Raw genomic sequence first — 26,802 nt, 5'->3', positions numbered from 1 at the left:
GAAATAGTTGGGTTTTCCCCTCTTTCCTACCAACAGGTTTTAAAGGTATAGGTCATGATGTCTCCTTGATGGTTGATGCTGATTCAACTTCTGCAAAGGCCATAGCCCCTCAAAACCTTAGAAGTAAATAGTTCAGGAGATCAGAAACAGAACCATGAAACATTCCTTCTGATGTTCACATAAAGACGGGTGTAGTTGCTGAAGAGAGCTGGCCAATAAAATGTAAAATGCTGCTTGCCCAAGAGACAGACAGTCTCTGTAGAATTCTGATTTCATTTACTGTCCCTTTTGAAGCTGAACAAAGGTGGTTGAATATGAAACTTAGAGTTGAACTAAAATTATGGAAATATTTGGATGCAGAAAGGCCTTTAATCTGTTCTGATGGGAATTTTTATCTGCCTTTTAAAAGGTACATTCAGACATTTAACTTTTTTTTACAAAAATATGTCTTGAAAAAATTTACTAGGAAAATAAAAGATTATTTCATTTGATGCTATAATGATTAAACCTACCACCTGAGTAAAGCAAGCAAGCTAGCTTTCGCATGGGAGATTGTTTCTATAACTTTGAATTATGTATGAATATCGCAGACTGGTGAGATTTAACTGTCAAGGGATTTACCTAGATAACAGACAGATCTATAACAACGTGTCTGTTTCTTTTGAATACCTTGCCTTCATCCTGCAAGTTCAGAAGAATAGTCTCTGTAGAAAATAGGACAGTTTTTAAGTGTTGGGTCAAATATATCAAATTGCAATGAAAAACTAGGCTTTAATGAAAAGTTAGTTAAATATTTTAAGCACAGTCACCCCTCAGGATCTGCTGGGGTTTGGTTTCAAGATTTTCTTTGGCCATATAGCCTAGGTGACCCTTATACTCACTATCTTACTCTGGCCTTGAACTCTCAGTTCAAGTCCTGCTTCAGCTTCCTGAGTGCTGTTCTTACAGAAGTGTCCCACCATGCTCTTTATAGGCTTTAAATGATTTCTATATCACTAATCATAACCTAGTCCAATGTAAATGTGTGACTAGTAATTTTCTGTTTTGTTTGGGGAATAATGAAAAGAAAATAAAGTGTATGTTTTCGTTATTGATCCAGGTTTTTTTTCCTGAATGTTTTCTATATGAGGATATAGGACCCAAGAACTAGCTGTGCAGTCAGATTTGTATTATCTTCCATTGTGAAAATAGAATGATTGCTGATGGTGACAAAGAGGCTAAGTCATTTTGACAGAACCTGAAGATTAAGGACTTATCTCATTACCATACTTATTACAGACTTTCCACCTTCTGCTACAGGACTAGAAACTCTTTTAAAAGCATTTAAAAATCAGAAATAAAAAAAGGTTCAACCTCTTCATGGGCCATTCATTACTTAAACATAGTTTTGTTTTATGAAAATGAATGTGAAATTTACTTACGTGAAAAATTGGTCAGTATTTTACTGTTTCAATACTTATTAGCATGTAGTAAGATTCTCAAATTATATTCCTTATGATTTTCCTTTTGTAGAAAATTTCACATTTGTCTCTTGAATGAAATGGAAGTTTCATCATCTCTGTTATCTCCTTCCTTATGGTGTCATTTGTTCAGAAGATCAAAATGACAGGAAAGCAAACACCAGCTTCAAATATCCACACATGTTTTCCATCACCTTAAACATCTCACAGTGAAATGTTGGTGAGGCATTTTGTTAGGAGATAAAGCCTGTATATAATATCTTATTAGAATTCGAGAAGATTTTCTGATTATTTGGACCATTTATTTTCTTTAAAAATTACCTGGAGACTAGGAGGAGGTCTTTCTCTCTTCTTTCCTGGCAGTTTGTCTGTATCTTGTTCATACTCAGGAGTGAGTTGCTTTTGCCTCCTGCTATCTCAACTCTTTGGATTTTTAGTCTTCATGTTACTACCTACACTTCAACTCTTAGAACCTCCCTTTTTTCCTCTCTTATTATTTTAATAATACAAAGAGCTGTTCTTCTGTCAAGCATTAAGACATGACATATCATTGATGCACTTTTTAAAGTTCTTATTCCTTCCAAGACTGTCACTGTAAATGCAGATTAAGTATTTCAAGATCCATTTGCAAATTCATAACACTTTTGAATAGATTTTTGTAGTTGATAATTATTTTAACTGGAAACCTAGTATACCAGTACATTTATTTAAGAAGTGTCTGTGAGAACTAACTTGGAATGTAGGCTCTGCTACCCTCGTCCTCAAAGGGTTAATAAATCTAGGTTTCACTTGCTTAGCTCCCCCAAGGTAATTTGGCACATCTCCAAGACCAAACCCCTATAGTAAAGGTCAAGGTGCAGTGGGTGTTGCAGGATTCAAGTGTCTCGGTATAGATTGTACAGCTTGGAACTCTTCAGAGCTCAGTGGCCTCTGCTCTGTTGGTTTCAGAGCATGGCTAACAGATTTGAAGAGACCCTGTGAAAAATGTCCTTCAATGGGGAATTGTGTGAGTGAGTACAGTGGGTGAGTCTTTGATATTTCTTCCTTTTTAGCATCTATGTTTTGTTTGTTCACAGTGTTAGAGCAAAGTTCTGTATTAGGTGTGTGGGGCAGACCCAGAGACTGCAGTGGTTACCAGCATCTGCTCTTACAGAGGTTTTCACAGTAGCTGACCCCCAGCACCAGTGTAGAAAAGCAGGCAGGGCAAGCACGTGACTATAACCAGAGCACTGGATGATGGATCACATCTGGCCTAAACAGTGAGCTCCAAGCTCAAAAAGGATATGGTGGAGAGTAGTAGAAAAAAACAGCTGACATCAGCCTCTGGCCTCCATAGACACCTGCGCAAGCAAGTGCATGCACACATATGTTCATGTGTGCAGCATATAAATAAACTAACTTCAAGAAAAGAGGAAGGACCAAACGCAAGTTCAGAGCTTAGGGGCCCCTAACAGCTTGTTTGGCATTGAACCCAGGTCCTAGGGAGTGCTAGACAATCACTCTCCCACAAGCTATCCTCAACCCTTTTTAAACTTCTGTTATTCTGAGACTCTTGCTGAGTTGCTCCTGCTAGCCTTGTTGTCACACTGGAGCCGAGACAGGCCTTGAATTGGAATCCTTTTGTTTTAGCCTTAGAAGTAGCTGAGATTACAGAACTGTACCACCAAACACAGAGAGGGCCGACAAGCTTTCCTCTGCCTCCCCAGTGCTGGGCTTGCAGGAATGTGCCTCCTTATGTCCAACTTTTTATGAGTTCTGGGGATCTGAATACATGTCCTTTTCCTGCACGGTACATACTGTACCAACTTCATGGTCTCTCCAGCCCCCAGGCTTCTGTAAGGGAATCTTTATTTGTGTCATTAGAACATACATCAGCTGCAGACAAGGGAGTAGTCTGAAGGAGTACCTTCTTACCAATCCTTTATTATAAAAATTATGCATGTGTCTGGACAGAAATATAAGACTTGAAATCTGCTGGCTGCACAACCTCAGAAATACTCTTTCCAAGCCAGCAGAACCAGGGGTTTTTCTTTATACCAGTAGTGTGCAGTGAACTGGAAGTTCTATTATGGGCTCTAGCTCCTGAGGATAGGAAAGCCAGGAACGAATTGCTCCAGCAGCAGTCAACAGAGCAATCTGTGTAAAAGTGCTGCCTCTTCTCAATGGGCTGCCTTAGTCATCAACGCAGAAACGAGGCCTTCCACACAAAACTGATTTCTCATGACATGGACAGCATAAGGAGACAATAACAAGGGAGCTCGGCTTCCATGCCTCAGTAAAGACAAAGTGAAGTGACACTTCCAAGACACTCTCAGGCACCACTTCACGTCAAGACTGGATATTACTGAGTAGTTATGCACATACTTAAAGAGAAAGAAAATATTCTTTTCTAGGCAAAAGTTAATAGAAACCATTTCTAATTTCAAGGCAGTACATATAAAGTGACGTGAAAATATCATCCCTCCTTTGAGAGAAAAAATGTTAAAGCTCCAACATCCTACTTCTACAGTCAGATTTAGGAGAGCCAGTGTGGCCAGTCAGTGAGCTAGGTTCAGTAAGAGAAAAAAGCAAGAGAAATAATTGAGGACCCTCAGTGTCATCCTCTGTCCTGAACACATACACCCGTACATGCAGCCCCCACCCAAATGTTTCTTATCCTTGTTTCTCTTTGCCCATAAAAAAATTCAAGAAGAATGTGGTGAGGATATTATAGTCTCTGAATACTTCTCAGACCCTGAAACCCTCAAAGACACCTGATTTTAATGTATTTCATTGGCCAGCAACATGAGATTTGCTGACAGCCATTTTATGCTCCAGCAATTAGTGGCCATTTGATCCCTTTGTACTTCATAGCTACAGAACTAACATAGTTTAGGTAGGGAGGGGATAGGGGGAAGAGTTAACCAAAAGTGAATGAGCTGGCAGTATTTGAAAAGAAAGACTGGTCTTTAACTGATTCGTGACCAGCAGATTCATATTCATAAATGAGATCAGCCAAAGGATTAAATGGTCCTTTACATTTGACTTCCCTCCCACACCCATATAGATAAAAACTGATGCTTCTGTCTGCCTGGCATTAACTTACCAAAAACAGTGACATCCTTATTTGCATAACATAAGCACGGTTTTATTCCTAATTCTTTCTGAACACTTCAGTAAATATTTTAACATGTAGCAAATACTATGTGGTAAGTAAAGTAAATAAAGTGTGGCATTTTCTATAGAAGTAGAGTACTATTAAGTAGTGTAATAAATATAGTAAATACACCGGCTGATTTACCAAATTCTTGAGTGTTTTTCTTTTTAACTGGTTAAGCATTCTTCTTACTGTTGTTACCTCTCCTATTTTAAAAAATGTAGATTTAGTATTTAGACTTTCATGTATAAAAGCCTCAGGCTTTCATTTAATTGTTCTGTTCCTTGCCTGTCCCTTCTCCAGCTCCAAGTGAGTCTACCTTACCTCAGTGAAGGTAGGGTAGAATCTCGGTTGAGCATGAAGCTGCCTGGTCTCTGCTCAGCTGATGACCCACTGCTCTGGTCATAGGACTATTTACTCCCATTGGCGGAAACATGTCTTCCATAAATCTCATTTTTAATATTTATTTGTTATTCTTTCTAGTTAGCTCTGACTGTCTGGAAACTTGCTATATATAGGCTAGGAACTCTGGCCTGAAACTCACAGAGATCCATCTGACTCTGCCTCCCAAGGGCTGGAATTAAAGTCACGCACCACAATACCCTGCCCTATGAATCTAAATTTTAATGGAACTTTTGAATTCTAATTGATGAGCTGTCTGGTTTGTTTCAGTCGCGTGACCCATGAAGTGGCTGAGGAATTTTCTCCTAAGGACCCAAAAACCCTTGTTGTGAAACAAGATGGCACTTCAGTCACACCAGCATTGCCGCCACCTGATCTGGAAAGGGAAGAAGAAAAAGATGACACTTCGGATCCTCTAGACCTGAACTCCTGCAGCGCAACATATAGCAACTTAGGTAAGTGCAAATAAAAAGTATTTAAACCTTGTCTTTTTATGTACTGGCTAAATGTTTTATTTCCCTGGAGGATCAAATTTTGTACCTTTGGCCGGGCTTTGGTGGCGCACGCCTTTAATCCCCAGCACACAGGAGGCAGAGGCAGGCGGATCTCTGTGAGTTCGAGGCCAGCCTGGTCTACACAGCGAGTTCCAGGACAGCCTCCAAAACAATACAGAGAAACTCTGTCTCGAAAAACAAACAAACAAACAAAGAACCTTTTACCTTTGGAGTTGTAAATTTACATTTACTTCAAAAAATAGTATTTGAGTTTTACTAGGTTTGTTTTAAATGTCTGCTACCATGAGCCTGTGCCTTGTGCTAAAGATGCTGACCCCTGCCTTGAAGGAGCCAACCTGAAGAGAAAGAAAGAAACTTGAATTCAGTATAATATGATAAATAAAATTGTGGAAACACACAGAATATTTTTGATACACAAGAAGGGTGTCAAAAGGAACCTTCCTAGAAATCATTCCTGAGCTGATTTAACTTGTTGTCAGAGGGAAGAAAGAATGTTTCAAACAGGCAAAAAGTGAAGAAAACCGTGGAAATACTGAATAGGCTGGTGCCACCGCCATTTAAGGTTGCTGTAATGTGGGACGTTAGATAAGATGTATTTCAAGTTGAAATCTTAGACCTTTTATTATTTGTGATAGTGACCCATCAAAGGGCTTCAAGAAGACAGATGACATTTATGACTTAAAATGGGTACACACAGACGTGGTATTTGTTAACAGGTGGTATTGCTATGGGACTATGAGAGAATGAGAAGAGGGAGCCTAAATTAAGATAGAGAGAGAGAACAGTAAACAAATCAGAGAAGTATTTTAGGGCAAAATACGCATGAGGTAGGATAATGAGAAGAACAGGATTTCTGACTTGGGTCAAGCAGACTAGAAGTATGAGTCCTGTCAGTGGAGGTGTTTAGGCAGAGGCTGACAGGCTGTGTCACAGACCTACTGTAATGGAGAATGTCCAAGGAGTGTTAAGCAGAATTGCTTCAGAATTGTTGCAAAATGTCCTCAGATCTCTACTTTCCTCACTGTCTCTGGAATTCCCAGTGACTTCTGAATTGTCTCCCTCCCTTGAGTTTCTTTCCTTCTGGAAAAGGAAGCCTGGATCAGAATAAGTTTTTTGAGTTTTGTTACTGTTTTTGTGGGGAAGAGGAGGTGAGTAGCATGGACTGCCTGCAGTATAGTGTGCCAGCAAGATTCTAATGAGTCGCTGACCCATTTGGAAACCACTGGAGTATGTCTCTGAAGGACCTAGTTTCTCATCTCCTTTCTTTGTCTTTTTCCTCTGTTGTGTTATTTTAAAGAAAAAGATACCAAAATCAGCTAATGTATTTGAAAATTGGAAATATTAGGTTCCTTAATTAACGAGTCCAAAAGATCAAAGCAAATAGGAGAAGTGCTCTATTCTCCTGTTGGGAGACTCAGTCAGAACAACCCCCAAGTCTTTTTCTAACTTCAGTTTCAGTAGATTTTATAGTTGAATGGCTTATTGAACTTTTCTCATTCTAACATATTTTAGAAGTACATAGTAAGATGAAGTTTTTATTTACTTTGTGTCCTAAAATAGCCTATTAGGAATTACATATTGTAGATATTTTGCTATGCCAAGATTTCTTTCATGACAGCTTCAGTAAAATGTATCACAATTTTTAGGAATCAATAGCATATGGCGTCTCTTCTTAAGGTTTCTATTAGCAACTGGGTGTGGCAGCTGATACCTATAACCCCAGCTCTTATGAGCCCAAATCAGGAGAACTGTGACTTTGAGACTAACCAGCGCTCCATAATAAGACTGTTTCAAAAGAAGAAAGAAAAAGTGAGACATGGTGGCACATGCCGTAATCCCAGCACTTGGTAAGTGGAGGTAGAAATCTCAGGACTTCATTGTCATCCTCAGCTAGAGTAAAGTTTGAGGCCAAGCTAGACTACATGAGACCCTAGAGAGAGAGAAAGGAGAGAGGAGAAATAGACAGAGACAGTTGTAAGTGGCCATGTGGGTGCTGGGAATTGAACCTAGGTCCTCTAGAAGAGCAGCCAGTGCTCTTAACTGCTGAGGAACCATCTCTCCAGCTCCCCCCTTTTTTTTTTTTTTTTTTTTTTTTTTGGTTTTTCAAGACAGGGTTTCTCTGTATTACTTTGGAGGTTGTCCTGGAACTTGCTCTGTAGACCAAGCTGGCCTCAAACTCACAGAGATCTGCCTGCCTGTGCCTCCCTCTTCCCCGCCCTCCTCCCTTCCTAACTTTAAGTTTAATTATTTTATCTCATTGTTAGACTAGGAAAGGGAGTCAGGGAGCCTGGACCAAGTTAGATCCCAGAGAGCCTTAGGCATTCATGACTCTAATACTCTCGATCATTAAATTCTTGTAAAACACTGTAGGGCTGGGACCTATAGATAGAGAGGAGAGAAGAGAAAGAGAGAGAGAGAGAGAGAGAGAGAGAGAGAGAGAGAGAGAGAGAGAGAGAGAGAGAGAGAGAGAGAGAGAGAGAGAGAGAGAGAGAGAGAGAGAGAGAGAGACAGTTGTGAACCACCATGTGGTTGCTGGGAAATGAACTCAGGACCTCTGTAAGAGCAGTCAGTGCTCTTAACCTCTGAGCCATTTCTGGTTTCTCTGTGTTAACAGCTCTGGCTGTCCTTGAACTCACTCTGTAGACCATGCTGACCTCGAACTCACAGAGATCCGCCCTGCTTCTGCCTCCCAAATACTAAGATTAAAGGTGGGTGGCACCACTGCCCTACAAGGCTGGAACTTTTGAATCATCAACTTTCAGGCACAAAATTTAAGACTAAAAAATTATAGTTACTATCCAAAAATTCAAGATGTCCTGTGAGAAAGATTAATTTCCATTGAGTTTATTTAGCTCAGTGGTAGTGCTCTTGCCTAGCAATCATAAGATCCTGAGTTCAGTGTCCAGGACCAGAAGGAGAAGGAAGACAGGTGAATTTCTTTCCTTTGTCATGTATATGATGCCTATGTTATCCAGTCTTCCTTTGGGATTTTTTAAAATTATTTTTATTTAAAAAGGGAGGGGGGAATTGCAAGTAAAAAACATTATACACCAAAATTAAGCAGACTCCTGTCTAGCCATGTCATTGAATGTAGTGCAGCCATTCTGAAGCTGTTGAGCTTCTGGTGAGTTTTACACTTTAACTATTTTTATGGGCTTATCAACTACCAAAAAATGAAAAATCCATGACAAAGTTAGAACTAGAAAAATAATTAGCTTTAAGCCTTCTTTAAGTGCTTAAGTAGCTCTGGCTTGACTTGGTATAATTTGATACATGTTTAATTTTTCTGCTTTGAAGAAGTAATAGTTAAGGTTGGTTCCGTCAGCTCTAGAAGCTGAAGATTTGGGTTTATTGCTGTTTTCCCTGATGGAACTAGTATGAAGGTGACATTTGGAGCTCCTTTTTTTTTTTTTTTAAGACATTCAGCAAATCATCTCTATGCAGTTTTAAACTATCCCCTTGGGTAATTGTTTATGATTTAAAGCTCTAATAACTTTTTATTTTTAATGGTACTGTTGACCCATACCTGTAATCCCGGCACTTGGGAGGTAGACAGGAGGTCAGTAATTCAAGGCCAGTCTGGAAAGCATGGGACCCTTCCTTAAAAACAAATAGGGACCCGCAGGGGAGCAGGGAAGATAGCTAAGTGGGAAAGAGCACTGGGTGTGCGGACATTAAGACCCTAGTTGAAATCCCCAGCACCCACATAAGAAGTCAAGTTGAGCCACACATGCCTGTAACCCCAGTGCTATAGGGATAGGGATGGGAAGCTTGCTGGAGCTTGCTGGATGCCAGCCTAGCCCCAGGTTTTGTGAGAGACCCTGTCTCAGGGGAGTAAAGTAGGTCATTAGAGCAGGACACCCAGCATAATGGTGACTTCACTCTGGACGGTGATCACATGGATCACAGGATGAACTGGCCATTACCAACTTCATGGGACCCGATCTGGACTTCACAGCATGTCTGCACCCAAAACAATTTTCCAAAGAAGTGATGGAGTATCTCTTTTATTAAATTTAATATTTTCCTGTTTCTCATGTCTATCTTAAAATGTCTTGAATAAGGATCACTGGTTATCTTTTATGTAGGCATGTCTGACTACTTTATTTTCTTGCTAGAGTCACAAGTACGTAAGAAGTTCTACCCTGTTGAAACCCAACTGATAACTTTAGGCCTCCTTCGTTCACTTTGTAACTAAATACTCTATTCATTGCTTTTTTAAGAGCTCAATCAAGTCTCCCTTTACTCCACATATTTTTGGCTTGTTCCTCTTTCTGTATCCCTACAGCCTAGCACATTATCTAAAACACACAGGAGGTGCTAAGAATGTGTTTGAATAGATGAGCTAAAAATGACTGCTGTGTTTGACTTTTGAAGATTCCCAGATGAAAGAATCTGACTGTTCCCAGGAAAGTTCATATAAGATATTTCAAGGCATAGCTTATATACTTTATTAATCTGACTTGATTTTTCTAATATTGGATTTAATACATAAATTACCTAATTAAGGAACTATATGAATTTTCCCTCTGTCTCCTAAGAGTCTCCATAAGAATTTGTGCACATTGATGCTGTGGTTATGGAGTGCGCCATTCAAAATGCCAACTCTTAAGAATATACAATGCATATTTCCTCAATAAATAGTTAGTGAATAGGTATCATTCCATACATTGTGGTGTTAAATTATTTGAACCAAAGGCTAAAGCATTGCAGTAAAAGGCTGGCAAAATGGTTTAGCAGGTAAAGGACTTGCCACCAAGCCAGACAACCTGAGTTAAATCCCTGGAATACCCATTGTAGAAGGAGAAAACCAGCTATCCAAAGTTGTTATCTGAGCCCCAAACCTGTGTATATGTGCACACAGGCACAAGCACACGTGCGCTCTCATGTACACACACGCACACACACGCACACACACACACACACACACACTATAAATAAGTAAATCACGAATACAATAAAATATTTTCTAGAATAATTGAGTTAGGATTATCTGAAACTAAAATAAAGCTGAAGTTGACAGCTTTGAACATTTGTTTGAGCATTTGTTATCCCCCCTATAATTGTAATTAGCATTTGTTATAGCTCCTATAATTGTAATCATTTCTATTAAAAGAAATTGTGGGTTTCGATCCTAAGTTAGTTGCATTCATATTTTAAAATAGTTTCCCATATCTGAGAATTAGTTAAGACAGTACAGTATTCAAATTACATAGATAACTTACCCCTAAATAAATGAACTGTGATTTTAGGAAGGTTTTCTGTGCTGAGGCTATGTAAACAGTGGGCCTGTCAGCTGCTACATCCCTGGCATTCTTTAAAGTGGCCTATTTGAGGATACATGCAAATGATCTCTAGAGGTCAGACAGTTTTATTATTTGTCATGACGTTGTTGTTCCCCATGGCTTGCCAGTTGTTGCTTCCACAGAGAACGCTTGGCAGATGAGGTCCTTTCCTCCTAGCTCTGGAAGCCTGCTGCTGGGGAACAGTGCTGGCCTCAGCCGGCTTGAGGCTCTATTCATCTGACAACACTGGTGAACGGTGCATATTTCTGTGTTTGGACATGACTGTCTCTTTATTCCTTTCTCTTCCCATTCTCATGTATATTACTTGCCTTGAAATGTGGGGTAGATTAGGAATTAAAATGGAAACTATACTTTAAATTGGGAGGTATGTTCTGTTAATTGGGATTTTAATACTGCCATTTAGCTAACAACTATTTAATTCCAACTGACTCTAGTTCCAAGTAAGGTGCTGGGAATACTGTCATAGCATTCAAACACCTGATCTTCAGAAGAGAAAGGCATGAGGCTACCCTCCTTTGACGGGAGGCCACCCTTCAGAGTCCCTGTGCTAATTGCCAGTGCAATTTCAGCTTCGTGAAAGCTCCTTCCTAGAGGAATCTAGGTCACAAACACTGCATCTTTTACTAATAGAACCACTGTAGGCTTTTCAGAAGAGGTGCAGTCAGGATTAAAAGCTGATTCTGGGAGCTGTGTGTGGGATGGCTGGAGGCAGAGTTGGTCAGGAAACCATGCCTTCCTATCTTGTTAGAATACAGAGCAACTTGTGGGCAGAGGGCAACTCCTATTGAAATGCATCATTATTTAGGGTCCTATGACTTTAATGCTACTAGATCACAAGCAAGCATTTATTATGGTTTGTTTTTAATATGTCTTTAATATTTCCATCACTATAATGATGTTAATACTATTTTAAGTTTTTCATTATGCAGTCTTTTAAAGTATTTATTTTAGAGATACATAATTTCTTGTGTATCTATACCAATCTTGTAAATTAGAAGAACCTTATATCAATCATTTTCAATCCTAGTGAATTAGTCTCATTAAAATTTTCCCTTTCTGTTGCATTTTCATCATTTGCTTTGCAGAAAGTGACATGATACAGGGCCTTCTTTATCTGTTGGTCTGAAGGCACATTTAAGTGGGGAGAAATTACAGCTAGAGTGTAGAGTCTAGAGAAGAAGAAAGTAAGGTTTGAGTTTGGTTTGGTCAAACATTGCCCAGAGGACCTTTTTAGCTATAGCAAGGCAAGATTTAGAATCAATCTTTTTTTTTTTTTCCTTTCCATTTAGAAAGCTGGTATGCCACAAAAATGTAGAGTATGTGGTGTTCCGTCTGCTGCTGAAAACCGAGCTTTGGTGTCTGGATCCTGGAGACTTCAGAGGAATGTACAGGATTAAACGTCTAAAATGAAAGCAGCTAAGATACCAAACTTTTAGGACATTGACCTAAATGATTGGAATTTGTGTACCTACCCCCCACCACCACCCTTTGGGGGAGGAAATAAAGCACAAAAGCGCAAAGCACTTTGAGACTTAGAAGGTATTTTGACCTATTTACAGGGACTGTAGAATGCTCCTGGTTTCATTTACAGTGGCTAAGTTCCTGATTCTCTCATGAAAATCCCCATGTCTCCTACGAGATCCTGTGCTGCTATTGGAGGAGGGAGGCCTGGAATTATTTTATATCCTGCTACTTTGGCTGTCTCTGTCCATTTGTAATGATGATTAGTTCTGTTGATTTTCTGTTCTTCAGTTCAGCAGCCATTTACTGTACACAAGCTGTCTGTCTTGTAGCGCTCGAGATTCAGAAAGGATGTACAGAAACACTAGACACACTGTAATAAAGCAGAAGTGCTAAGAGAATACAGGGAGAATACAGGATGCCTTTCATTTTGAGGTGGAGAATAGAGTAGAAAGATGTCAATAGAGAAGGTTTTGTTGTTGTTGTTGTTGGTTTTTTTGTTTTGTTTTGTTTGTTTTACGAGACAGGGTTTCTCTGTATTGTTTTGGAGGCTGTCAGTCCAGCCCCGCCTCAAACTCACAGAAATCCTCCTGCCTCTGCCTCCCGAGTGCTGGGATTAAAGGCGTGCGCCACCACTGCCTAGCAGTAGAGAAGTTTTGAGCTGGGCCAAAAACAAAGTACATCTTTGCTAATGTGAAAATAAAGAACTCGGGGTTCTGGGGGCTCAGAGGTTGAGAGCTTGAACTGCTCTTACAGAGGGCCTGAGTTCAGTGCCCAGCACCCACATCAGGTGGTTCACAACCACCTGTAATTTCTGCTCCAAGGGGGATCTGATGTCTCTGACCTCTGCACATACTACACTGGTGTATACACATATAATTGAACATAAATCTAAAATGAATATTAGAGAGAGGGGGACCTGTTAAAAGAACAGACTGTGGACTGGAGCAATGACTGGGCAGTTAAGAGCGAGCATCTGTTCCGGTCTCCAGCACACATGGCCATTCACAGCTGTCTGTAACTCCAGTTCTAAGGTAGAATAACAGGAGTGATTCATGTGGAAGAGTAGATGAGAAGTAGTGGTAGATAAGACAAAGAACTTGACCAGCTTGTAGAAAGTCTCAACTCTTTTCCGAAAGTAGCTCCAAACTGTGGGTTCAGCCCTCTTCCACATCCCTAATAAACACTAAAGAACTGTGTGAATCACCTTGCCTTACTTCCCTATCTTTAGATAATCCTTAAAAGAAAAAAAAAGGTACTTCTGAAACTCTCGATGCTACTCACATCCACAATTATTGCTGGTTTGTCTTATTTAGAGAGATGGATAGAAATGGCAGCTCAAAAAACCTTTTCTAGGACCTAGATAAAAGTTAGGTGGTGTTTTCTATCTATATCTATCTCTCTAATTACCTAGCCACTCATTCTCAGCCGGATTCTTGCTTGGTCTTGTATATAAAAGTAAGACACAGTGCCTGGCACTAGTGAACAACCCAGTAGGGAATTCAGACTGACCTGAGAGTAGATACATATATAGAGATAGAGAGAAAGAGGCAGGGTGTGGGGGACTAGACACAAGGCGGATCTGAGGATCAATCAGTTTGGGGTGGGAATGGACTTAAAACACTCCCCAGAGGCAGAGTGTTTACAGATGGGTGTGGAAGACCAAGGATATAACTCAGCAGTAAAGTATCTTAGCATGTATGAGACACTGGGTTTGTGCTCAACACCAGAGAGAGAACAAATAACCCAGGATGAAAGAAGCGGGAAACCTCATTCAGTTGTGTGGCTATACCACATATTGTTTGCCTATTCATTATGTAGTAAACAACTGTGTTGTTTCCACTTTGGGGCTGTTATGAATAATACAGTATAAGCATGTGTTCTGGTTTGGGCGTAGACATGTTTTATTTCCATTGGGTACCTCTGTAGGAGTGCATATGCTGGCTCATGTTATGGCTCTTTGTTTTACTCTTTGAGAAACTCCCAGACTGTTTTCCAAGACAGCTATTCTATCTTAGATTCCTACTAGCAATGTGTGATCATCCAAATTTCTCCACATCCTCACCACTACTTGTCTGTAGTTTTTATTATTCTTATTTTTATTTTTATTATAATGATCGTAGTAGATGTGAAGTATTAGGGTTTTATTATATCATTATCTAACAGGTTATTATGTTGGACATCTTTCGTGTATGTATTGGCCATTTGTATATCATTTTTGGAGAAATGTTTATGTGAATCTCTTGCACATTTTTTAAGATTTTTAAAAGAGTTCTCTATACATTCTAAATGCAGATTTCTTCCCAGATACATAATTTGAACATGCGTTTTCCCTATTCTGTGTATTTTCCCCACCTTCCCATCTTCCTTCTGATCTCTCTGTCTCTTCTGTCCTTCCTCCCTCCCTCTTCTTCCTCTCTTTTAGTGTCTATCCAAAGTCTTGCTATATAGCAATAGTATCCTCAGGGGTGTGACACCATGTCTGGTTTTTTTTTTTTTTTTTTACTTTCTTGAAGATGTACTTTGAAGCATTTAAGCTTTATCTTCACTTTTACCAAACTGTTTTGCAATCATTTATTTCTGTCATCAATTTGTCATATTTCTGGAGTAAGGATATAGCTCAGTGGTAGCGCATGCTTGAGATCCTGGGCTTGATTCCTGGAAGTGAATAATGTAGAGTTTTCATGGTTTTAGCTCTTACATTTATATCTTGTTATGCATTTTAGTTTATCTTTGTGTATAATGTGAAACAGGAGTCCAACTTTAATTTTTGTTTTTGGATTTTTGCATATGTGGATTCACTTGTCACAGCCCTGTTAGTTCTTTCCTCCACTGAATTGTTTGGACAAACTTTGTCCATATCAATTGACCCCTTAACATAAAGGTTTCTTTCTGACCTCTCCAAACCAATTCCATTCATCTATATCTTTTTTCCTATACTAGGTACTACACCACCTTGATTACTATAATTTTATAATGAGCTAAGACTACTTTTGGCCACTCCTAAGCTGCTTATGTTTCCACGTGAATTTTAGGGTCCTCACATCAATTCTGCAAGAAATCCAACTGAGATTTTCATAGGGATTACATTAAATCTGTAGGTCAATTTGGGGAATATTTCCATCTTAACAATATTAAAGTCTCTGATCCATGAGCTTAAATGGACTGCATAAAATTAGTCATTTTAATAATGTGACTGATTTTTAATAACATAACTAATTTCCATTCATTCTGGTACTTTTTAATTTCTTTCAATGATGTTTTATAGTTTTCAGCATACAACTCTTGCTTAATTAAATTTATCCCTTAATACTTTAGTCTCTTTGTTGCAAATAGGGTTATTTTCTTAATGTCGGTTTTAGAATAGTCATTACGGTTGATTTTTGTATAGTAACCTTGTATCTTGCAGGCTCACTAAACTGATAGTATTCTTTTCTTCATTTTGTTTGTTTATAGCAAGTTCTCATGTAGTTCACACTGTCCTCAAACTTACTGCATAGCTGGGGGTAGCTTTGACATCTTGTTCCTCCTGACTTCATGTCTCAAGTACTGAAATTAGAAGTATATTCCACCACATTCAGTTTTGTGGTATGCTAGGAATTGAACCCAAGACTCCTTGCATGCTAGGCAAGCACTCTACGATCTGAACCTTGGCATATCACTTCTGATAGATAATCATATGATTCCATGGGCTTCTCAAAATACAAGATTATGTGATCTATACATAGGATAGTTTTACTTCTTCCTAATCTGAATATTGTTGTTATTGTCACTATTTCCAAATTTCCGTGACTAGTGCTGAAGTATAAGATAGAATAATAGAAGTCCTTGTATTAATGACATTAGGAAGGAAGCACCTAGACTCTTGTCATCAAGTATGATGTTAGTTAGCTCTTGGTTTGATATAGAAGCCGTAAGGCTGAGAATGTTCCCTTCTGTCACAGATTTGTTGGGTGTTGTCATGGAAAGACATTAGATTTTTGTTTGTTTGTTTGTTGTGTTTTGTTTTTCGAGATAGGGTTTCTCTGTGACTTTGGAGGCTGTCCTGGAACTAGGTCTTGTAGACCAGTCTGGTCTCAAACTCACAGAGATCCTCCTGCGTCTGACTCCTGAGTGCTGGGATTAAAGGCATGTGCCACCACCTCCCAGTGGCATAAGATTTTAATCAGATACATTTTCTATAAATTTCAGAAGATCATGTGAGATTGTTTTTTCTTTTGTATTTTGTTAGCATATTATACTGATTAATTTTCAGGTGTTAAACCAACCTTGCATTCTTTGGATAAACCCAATTTGTTATTGCATATTATTATCTTTATAATATTTAAAGTTTTGCTAGGTTCTATTGCTAATGTCTTATGTTTTTTTTCACTTGTATTTATAAGTAATATTAGTCTTTAGTTTTCTTGGATGTCTTTGGTTTGGTTGTCTAGATAACATTACTTCTACAAAATTCAAGGTAGAAAGTGTTCCCTCTTCCCTTCTACTTTTTGGAAGAATTTGAAAAAGATTGGTAGTAATACTTTGGTTTAATTAATATTAAGCATTTGATAGAATTCATCAGTGAATCCATCTACTCCCGAGTTTTTCTTCATGGGAATTTAATTAGTTAGTTAACTAATAAAGGTCAATCCCAAGGGCTTGTATATGCTGGGCAAGCACTGTACGAAACCAAATACCCGCTGGGAAGTCTTAAAACCTGTGCTCCCTAGAGCTATATATTCTCTGCTTATTCTCCCCGCAACCTCTTACTTCACCCTTCCTCTCTCTTCTCCCCCTTCCTCCCTATATGAACCCCCCACTCTATTGTACATTCTCTCTCTCTATATATATATGTATACATATTGTGTTTAATGCAGCTTTCTTCCTTATAAATATGCTGCTGTATGCTGTTAGTGGAGAAAGGAGAGCCTTCATTGTGCTGTATATATGTGGTAGTTAGTAGTTTATTTAAACTCGTAGGTATTCTTGATCAAAGTACTATATGTAAGAAATGGAATGTGATTATAATCGCATTGTATATTGATTCTTGCCCTTGGTATTTCTTCAAGGGTGTGGTTTTAACAAGACAAACCATAACTTATTAGCATCTCAGAAGCATCTCTATTTCTGACTTCATGCTGTGACAAAAGCAGATCATGGAGGAAGGTTGTTTTGGCTTACAGCTTTGGACAATCTATCATGGTAGGGCAGTCGTGGCAGTAGAAATATGAGGCAGTTTGCATCTGTAGTCAGGAAATGGAGAGAGATGAGTGCTGGCATTTGGCTCACTTTTATTTTATTCAGTTTAGAATCACAGCCTGAGGTATGGCACTACCCACATTTGGAGTGGTTCCTCCCATCCCATTTAGCCTAATACAGAAATCCACAGACATGTTCAAAGGTCTCCTAGGTGATTCTAGTACTAACATCACACAATCCATTTACCTGTACTTTGTATGGTTAAAAGTAGCAAAATGTATTTATTTCCTATGTCTATTGTAATAAAGTACCTTAAATGGGTTGTTTAATACAACAGAAACTAATTCTTTGACAATTGTGGAGTCTAGGGACTTAAACTTCTGTCCACAGAACCATGCTTCTTCTGAGACACTTCTTCTGAGACACTGAGTAGAATCTGTTCTTGTGTCTGCCTGGCATTTAATGATGGCCATCCATCTTTGGCATTCCTGGTTTACAGTTCAATCGATTCTGTTTCTGCCCCTGTTACCACATAGTGTTCCACTTCTTTGTCTTCATATTGTATTTTCTTTTTATGAGGATACCAGCCATATTTGAATGGGGCCTTCCTTAACATCAACTTTGTCATATTAACAAAGACTCTATTCCAAATGAGGACCTATTTATTCATAGATCCTAGGGGTTAGGACCACAACATGATGCAATCCATAACCAGGCATTATGCTTTCCCTCTTCTATCTCTTGAGTAAAGGCCTCATTTTAATAACATGACTAATTTTTGTAGCTTATGTGGAAGGTTCATGATATATTTCTGTATTCAGAAAAATAGTGTCACAGGCTAAAGAGATGGCTCAGTGGTTAAGAACACTAACTGTTCTTCCAGAGGACCTGAGTTCAATTCCCAGCACCCACATGGCAGCTCACAACTGTCTGTAACTCCAGTTCCAGGGGATCTGACACCCTCATACAGACATACATGCAGACAAAACATCAATGCAAATGAAATAAAAATAAGTAAACACTTAAAAAATAGAAAAATAGTGTCTTTCCATTGTGTAAGAATGAACCCTAGTGTTTTGCCCTCTAAACATAGATATTGGATACATTATGTGTACATATATGTAATGGCAGGTGCTATATACAAGGTAAAACTGGAATGATAATGCAAGAAACAAGCAATATTTTGTTGGGCTCTGTACAGTGGTCCCATTGCTAGTCTCAATTCTGCTTTCAGTAATGATCCAAAGTATTTTTCTTGATCCACAAATGCTGTCATTTCACTGTCACAATGCAGGTTTTTCTAGTGTCTGTCCTTTTTAGCACTGTTGTGTCATGAATGTTAGTATTACTGGGGACAGGACTGGAGAATCTGGATTCCTTTTTGAAAACAAAAAGCCCATCACCTAGACCAGTGTCACATTTCTCTGACAGAGAATGCTGAGACATAATTCATATTTGTTGCTCCAGTTGAGTTTTGGATTCATAACTTCGATGTTCATTCCCTGGCTTCACATTTTCAGTGAAAGCACTGACTGATGGTTAAGATTCCCCATGACTTCTTCACTCATCTCTACTTGCTTCAGTTATGAAATGAAATTGAAATTATTGATTAATTCTCTTCTTTCTTTAAAAATAATGCAGGACAGTCTAGAGCAGCTATGATACCTCCCAAGCATCCACGGCATCCCAAGGGAGCTTTGGATGATGCCATTGCCTTTGGAGAGAAGACAGACCAAGAAGTTTTGAATGCTTCCCAACCCACACCACCCCCACTGCCAAAGAAAATGATACGAGCCAATACAGAGCCAATCTCCAAAGACCTTCAAAAAACCATGGAAAGTAGTCTTTGTGTCATGGCTAATCCCACCTATGATATTGACCCCAACTGGGATGCCAGCAGTGCTGGGTCTTCTATTAGCTGTGAACTCAAAGGACTGGACATTGAGTCTTATGACTCCTTGGAGAGACCTTTGCACAAAGAAAGACCTGTTCCTTCAGCAGCAAACAGTATCTCCAGCTTAGCCACTCTCAATGTTAAGGACAGATTTTCCAACAGTATGGAATCCCTCTCCAGCCGACGTGGTCTCTCCTGTAGACAGGGTCGGAGTATTCAGAAACCACAGAGACAAGCACTTTATCGAGGACTTGAAAATCGGGAGGAAGTAGTGGGTAAAATCCGAAGCCTTCACACAGATGCCTTGAAGAAACTGGCTGTTAAATGTGAAGACCTCTTCATGGCTGGGCAGAAAGACCAACTCCGCTTTGGAGTAGACAGCTGGTCGGACTTCAGGCTTACCAGTGACAAACCATGCTGTGAAGCTGGAGATGCAGTTTACTACACTGCCTCATATGCAAAAGATCCACTCAATAACTATGCTGTCAAGGTAAGAAAATATTGAAAATCTCACCTTAATCTTCTTTGTTTTTCAAGACAGGGTACCTCTGTGTATTCCTGTGCTATCCTGAAACTCATGCTGTAGACCAGGCTAGCCTTGAACTCACCTCACAGAGATCCACCTGCCTCTGAGAGTTGTGGGATTAAAGGTGTGTACCACCACCACGAAGTAGTTTTTCAAACATTCTTTTGGTTTTTTGAGACAGGGTCTCACCATGTAGCTTTGGCTGGCCTCAAACTCACAGAGAAGCCCTGGCTTTTTCCTTGTGAGTGCTGGGATTAAAGGTGTGCACCACCACGCCTAGCTTTACCATAATCTTAGTCTGCACCTTGTTATTGAGGCAGATCCATTCTTCCTTCCCACTTTCTTTCCTCCAGTTCTTCCATTGTGTGAAAGTGAGTGCGTCTCCTATATTAGCAGGTATACTCTAATGTTATTGAAATGAAAAACAGGCATTAAGGAGAATAGGGGAAACAACCATTCTGTAGAAGTCTGGAAGGACTGTGTATTTGTTACTCCTGTGACCAGATACCTGACAAGAAGCTTAAGGGGTAGATGGTTGGTTTTTCGCTCACAGTGGAAAGGGGTACAGTCCATCATGGTGGGAAGGCATAGCAGGTATGTGGGTTGGCTGGTCACGGAGAGAGGTGAATGCTGATGCTCAGTTAACTTTCTCCCATAGGATCATGCTGCCCACATTCAGGATGGGTCTTTTAAACCTTCCTGCAAAGACCCCCTCATAAAAGCAACCTCATAGTCATACCTAGAAGTATGTTTCCAGATTTATAAATCCCTTCAAATTGAGAATGAGTATTAACTAACTCAGACTCCTCTTAAGAGAAGTAGCCACTGAGCTTTGGCAGTTTGCAGTGGTTTACCTATAAAAGCAGTACCTGTTGTGTATCTTTTACTCCATGTCTCCCTCTTTGTCTCTACCATGTAAGAGATCCTTGTTCGCCTTCCTCTGTGACTTCTCTGCTTCCTGGGAAACACTTTTATGGACAAAGATAACTAATATTTAATGCTCACAAGGTCAGAATCCTTTTCTCCATTTGATGCATGAGGAAGGTTTTGCTCAGTGAGGTAACTCACTTTCTTGAGTAGAGCTAGGATTTAAATATAGCTATCAGGCCAGCAAAATGACTCATTGAGCAAAGGTACTTGTCAACAGGCCTGATGACTGAGTTTGATGAGTTCAATCCCTAGGATCTAGCTAGTGGAAGGAGAATATGGACTCCAGCACTTTGACATACACCCCCAATAAATATAATTTTTAAAACTCAGGTATTTCTGACTGTGTAGCCTACACTTAGTCTGTCTTGCTGTTTATTGCTTTCTTAAGTGCATGTCAACCATTCCAGACAGCTCAGTACTTTGAGAGACACAGACCACCTGACATTAAGGATTCCTGTCTGATTATACTCACAAGTCTCATGAGTGTGCCAACTGTGGTGTGGACTGAGATCTCCAAAAGATTTGCCTTCTGATCCTGACTTCACCACTTGTAGTTTTGTCAGTAGTAACACCTGTCTTTGGGGCTGGAGTGTGGCTAAGTGAGCTGCCTGTGCCGCCTTCCCTACATTAAGAGAGTTAAAAATCTTTGGCTCTCAAAGATGGTTTTTCCTCTTCTTCCAGATGTTTAAAATGATAATATTTTATGGGACTAAGGTGACCATCAAGTGAGATGATCCAAATGAAAGGTTTTAGAAGCACAAAGCTCAGTATAATCTTCATTCCAGTCACCTCCTTTTACAGATTCTAGCCATTGGTTCAAAACCAATTAACATATCTAAATGACTTTTGCATGTTAATTTAGCCTAGAAGAACCAGATGGTGTCTTAGTATATTAATGAACAAAGTAAGCAATTGCCTTACCTGCCTATCAAGACATAAATGTTGGACCAGCTCTTGAGCTGGCTGCTCTCTGCAGCTGCAACACCTCCACTGCTGACTGTCTTGACCCTCTGCTGCAGCCCACACTCTTAAAATTAAACCAAGGGACAAACTGCAGAGAGAAGATATGGACTCAAGTTAATATATTACTATTGAGTATAACAGGGCATTTTGAGATTCTGTGTAGCTCTCAAGCGCTATTATATAAATTGGGGTTATAGTACCTTATCTATCTTGGGTCTTTATTGCTACAGATCACCAATGCCGAATGAGTGCCTATTTCTGAAAGGGACATAAAAGTATCTGTTCTTTCAAAACAATTGAGAAGTGGGGCTTGACTAACTTTATGTATTATTGCCACGCAATCTTGTCTCTTTCCTAAATCAATGGTGTTGTATTGATTTCTTTGCTTGTAATAATACAAAAGCAATCTCAAAAGAACAGGTGGCAAGTGATTATACACTGGGAGTTGTTGGCAGGTTTGGAAAAGGGTGTTTTTATACTAAATGCTGAATACAAATGTTTCTTTGAAAATTTTCTAGGCATTTCCAGAAGTACCTAATTGATTATACAATCTTAAAGGAATAAATACTAAGAACTCTGAGAACCCAGCTTTTGCAGAGATGAGCAAAAGAAGCCAACAGTTGGCCCAAACAACTCTTTTTTGCTGTTTGTCTTCTTAACAAATCCCTTTCCATATTAGTATAATTTAGAGTGGAACTTATCTCTTAAAATATTGCAAAAGGAAGTTAATTTGAAAGGTAAAGGACCATATCTACATATTCACTTTAGTGGTAAACTTTTAAAATAGTTACTTTGTGTCAGCTTTTTCATAGATTGGGGGCTTAAATAATAGAATTTGTGTGTATATGTGTGTTGCTTGGAATTGAACTTAGGGTCTTGTGTGTGCTAGGCAAACACCCTACTACCAAGTGAAATCCCTAGCCCAACAGTAGAAATTAATTTTCTCATGTTTCTAGAAGTTGAAAAGTCCAAAGTCTAACTTGGTTATTCTCTGATAAGGGCTGTTCTCTCTGAGTCCTCACACTGTGATGAGTCACTAAGAGAGGACAGATGCTCTGGTGTCTTTTCTTAAAAGGACATTGTTCCTGTTGTGTCCCAGTCTCAACCATGTAACTTATTTAAGTATCTCCTTCTTCGTAGACTCTATCTTCAAATATGGCCTCATTGTACTTTAAAGCTTCAGCATGTACATTGGAAGGAGGCACAGTTTAGTTCAGAGGATTGTGTCCTCCTTCCCTCACTCTCAACTCATCTTTGTCACAGGCAAATACATCTCAATCACCTTAAAAGTCTTATTCCCAAGGACCAACTTTAAAGTCCTCATGTAAAGTCTCTACATATTACCTAAATGAGATAAGGATGAGACTTAAGGTGACATTCATCTTAATGCAACATTGTTATCTGTGAACCTGGTAAAGCCAGACAGATTACTTGTACACAGGTGTTAGAATAGACATTCCATCCTGAAATATGAGAAATCAGAAGGAGGAAAGATGGGTACCAAAGTCCAAGTCTAGCAAGTCTTAAACGCTCTTAACTCCTATGTCTCAAAAAGATACTCTCATTTGTTGCCATGTCACTCGTCACTCCCTGCGTCACTATTTGTTGTCCCCCTAGCCCTTCAAATCTAAAAAAGGCTCATCATTTGACACCTAGAAGGAAGCAGCCCTATCCACTGGATCCTTAGTCAGAAGAACAGCTTTGATATCTCTTTTTAAAGTGTTTTAAAATGTCTAAGTTCTGTGTGTGTGTGCCTACATGAGTTTATGTGCAGTGTGTGTGTGTGTGTGTGTGTGTGTGTGGGTGTGTGTGTGGGTGTGTGTACACCTGCAGAAGCCAGAAGAAGGCATTGGATTCCCTGGAACTGGAAAGTTACAGATGGTTGTAAGCTGGCTAATGTGAGTGCTGGGAATCAAAGCCAGGTCCTCTTTAAGAACAGTAATCTCAACCTCCGAGCCATCTCTCCAGCAAAAGTCTTAATGTCTTTATCACTCCATGGCTTTGTTCCTTTTCATTAGAAAATAATGCACATGGGCAGTCAAAGAGGTCTATGGACCAGGCCTGTAGAATTCAAGATATCTGGTAGTTTTTTTCTTGCCATTCTACTTTCTTCATCCCCTTTGGACAAAAACTATGCCCAAACTGGCAGTCTCTGCTAATATAATATCTTGTCCCTGTTTCTGACTTCTGCTAAGAAGTCTGTAAGCTATACCCATGACCTCTTTATCAAATGGCTGTTTAGCCCATATCCTTAGTGTCCTGTAAAGAACAAGGTTTCAAGTCTGATGTAGTGGTACATACCCACAATCCTAGCACACAGGTGGCAGAGGCAGAAAAATCAGGAGTTCAAGCCTCCATCTTCAACTACCTAGAGCCTCTGAGGTCAACTTAGACTACATGAGACCTCATCTCAAAACAAAACAGAATATTAAGCATTCATACCTTTTACATAAACAGACCAAACAGTCCTCATCTTCTTTCTCCTTTCCTATTGCCCTGTAAGCAGCCAGGAGAAATGAAGGTACTCCTTCAACACCTGACTTTGAACATCTCAACTAAAAATCCTACTTTATCTCGTACATGCCTTCCTCAGCAAACCACTAGAACACAATCTAGTCCAATTCTCTGCCACTTTATGACATGAGTCACCTTTCTAGTAGAGTCTAATAATGTGTTCTTCGTTTCCCTCAGAGACCCCACTGCCATCTCCTTTAACATCTATATTTGTCGTAGCTGCTAGCTCATGATTATCCAGGCTTTTTCTAACATGCATCTCTAAATGCTTTTAGCATCTACCTAGTCCTAAGGCACTTCTAGAACATTCTTTTTTTTTTAAACTATTGTTGGAATGGCACCCCCACAGTTTTAGTTTACTTAAGCTGATAGAAAAACTGTCATAGACTTCATAGCTTAACAGAAATTTATTTATTTTCGCTGAACTCCAAGTCTGGAAAACCTAAGGACAGGCTTGTGGCTGACTTGGTTTCTAGTAAAGGCTTTCACAGGCTTTGTAGACAGCCACCTTTTCAGTGCAGCCTGACATCACAGAGAAAGCAGGTGAGCCTTCAGGTGTCTCTTTACTACAAGGACATTAATGACGTTGTATGAGGCTCCTACTCATAACTTGCTTAAAATTAATTACCTCCTTATTGCCCTTATCTCTGGTTGCAGTCATATTGGAGATTAGGACTTCAACATAGGAATTCAGGGAGACAGCTCGATCCATAGCTGGTATCAGTGTTGGTCTTTTTTGTAAAATGAGTGGTTTTAACTTGGAACTTTTACTGAATTTGAAGGTTCTCCTATATCATTATTCTAATTTTTCTTCATCACAAATGGTTTTATTTGTATTGATCTTAAACTAAAAGGCAGTGTCATACAGCATAAAGAGCTTTGGAATCATTGGGGCCGTGTTCTGAAATTTATCTCTGCTGTTAAACATGCTGAGGAACTTTTCTGGTTTTTATATCAGCAGAAGCTGGCTGCCATTCATCCTCATAAAATTCTTAGAATGCACATGGCTATGTAGTGAAACTGCTTTCATAAACTGTAGAGTATATTTAAATACAATGAGACAATCTATTGATGTTAACAATACTGGGAAAGTAGTCCACATTCTATAGAGAAGCCATTATTATTATTTAATATTGGACATTAGCCTAAGGATATGTAGATAGGTTCTATACTTGGATATTTTCTCTCTCTTTACTTCAAAGATGTAAGCATCTTTTTTCTCTTAAGATTATAGAAGAATACTTACAAAATGTATCAAACTCAAGAATTCTCGTGATGCCAAAATGAGAAACAAAGTAAGCTCCTGATAATTAAGAAAATAGTTTAATAAATTAGGGCACATTGTCCCAATTAAAAGTTTGTAATCATTATAAGTGGTGTTTATAAAGACTATAGATGATGAAAAATGTTTATTGCAAAGTGTCATGGAATACCAAATAGTACACCTTTGTTTAAAATGACCTACAGAATAGTAGTATACAGTTAAATCCTATGTGAGAATGATGGCCATTATAGATGATTTTGATTTTGTTAAAAGATTATATAATGATATATTCAGTGACGGGGTGGGGCAGACTAGAACATTTTTAGTTATATTAGTTGAGTTTCCTAAAGGCATGGAATTGATACCCTTAGGTATCATTGGTTACTCATCTATCTCTGTAGTCCTAGCCTCTAACATAAATTATCAACAGCTCCTACCCTGTATTCCTCAACTTTTGCACATGATGGTTCTTCTGTCTGTGTGCCCTTTTCCTGGGATACAGTGTGACTCAATGAGGAATTCCAGCCTTCTGATCTACAGATGACCTATTCCATAACTACCTGAGGGATCCTCACGAACAGCCATTTCCTTGGTCCTATCTGTTCCTTACCTACAGAATCAGAATTGCCAGCAATGAGCCCTGGGAAACTATATTTGTAGCAGCATCTTCCACAGTGGTTTCCATATAGAATTTTTGAGACCTTTTGACAAAGAGGTTATGGATTAGACTTTAAAAAACAGAAGAACTGGGTTTAGTTTGTGGTTTAGTTACATATTGACTGCATTGCTTTAGCCCTTGTACTTGCCTTTTCTAAATCTAGTATCTCTTTGTAAAGTAGAAGACAGTTTACTCTTTTTTGCTTATTTGTTTGTTTTGTTTTTTTTTTTAAGACAGGGTTGTGTATCCCTGGCTGTCCTGAAACTCACTCTGCAGACCAGGCTGGCCTCGAACTCACAGAGATCTACCTACATCTGCCTCCCAAATTCTGGGATTAAAAGTGTATGCCACTATGCCCAGCCATAGTTTATTCTTAAATATTACATTAATTGCTTTCCTTGTCACTGTAGCCAAGTATCTAACAATAAGCACCTTAAGCTTAAGATAGAGAGGACTTATTTTGATTCACTGACTAGGCTGTTATCCTCAAAGCCCACTTCCTCCAATGAGGCCCACATGCTAAATGTTCTTCAACTTCCCAAACAGTACCTGAGTGCCAGTGCAAAGTGCTGAGTTTCTCTGTATTCATCTT

The 26,802-nt window shown here is 39.1% G+C and overlaps 1 protein-coding gene across 6 annotated transcripts in view; it reads left to right on the top strand.

Moving 5' to 3' along the window:
• Window positions 1–26,802, top strand: part of Peak1 (pseudopodium enriched atypical kinase 1) — a 221,988-nt gene that overhangs the window by 176,625 nt on the left and 18,561 nt on the right. For 4 of the 6 annotated variants that reach the window (XM_021226850.2, XM_013112959.3, XM_021226851.2 and 1 more), the window contains 2 exons: window positions 5,269–5,453; window positions 19,103–19,845. In XM_021226850.2, the coding sequence (XP_021082509.1) occupies window positions 5,269–5,453; window positions 19,103–19,845 (928 nt within the window). Of the gene's footprint in view, window positions 1–5,268; window positions 5,454–19,102; window positions 19,846–26,802 lie in introns of those variants that run through there. The other 2 variants (XM_040730260.1, XM_040730261.1) reach the window with 2 other exon arrangements.

Source organism: Mesocricetus auratus, unplaced genomic scaffold (assembly GCF_017639785.1).
Source record: "Mesocricetus auratus isolate SY011 unplaced genomic scaffold, BCM_Maur_2.0 Super-Scaffold_100022, whole genome shotgun sequence".
NCBI lineage: Eukaryota > Metazoa > Chordata > Mammalia > Rodentia > Cricetidae > Mesocricetus > Mesocricetus auratus.
The sequence above is the reverse complement of the archived record's forward strand: the minus strand, read 5'-3'. Positions and strand labels throughout refer to the sequence as shown.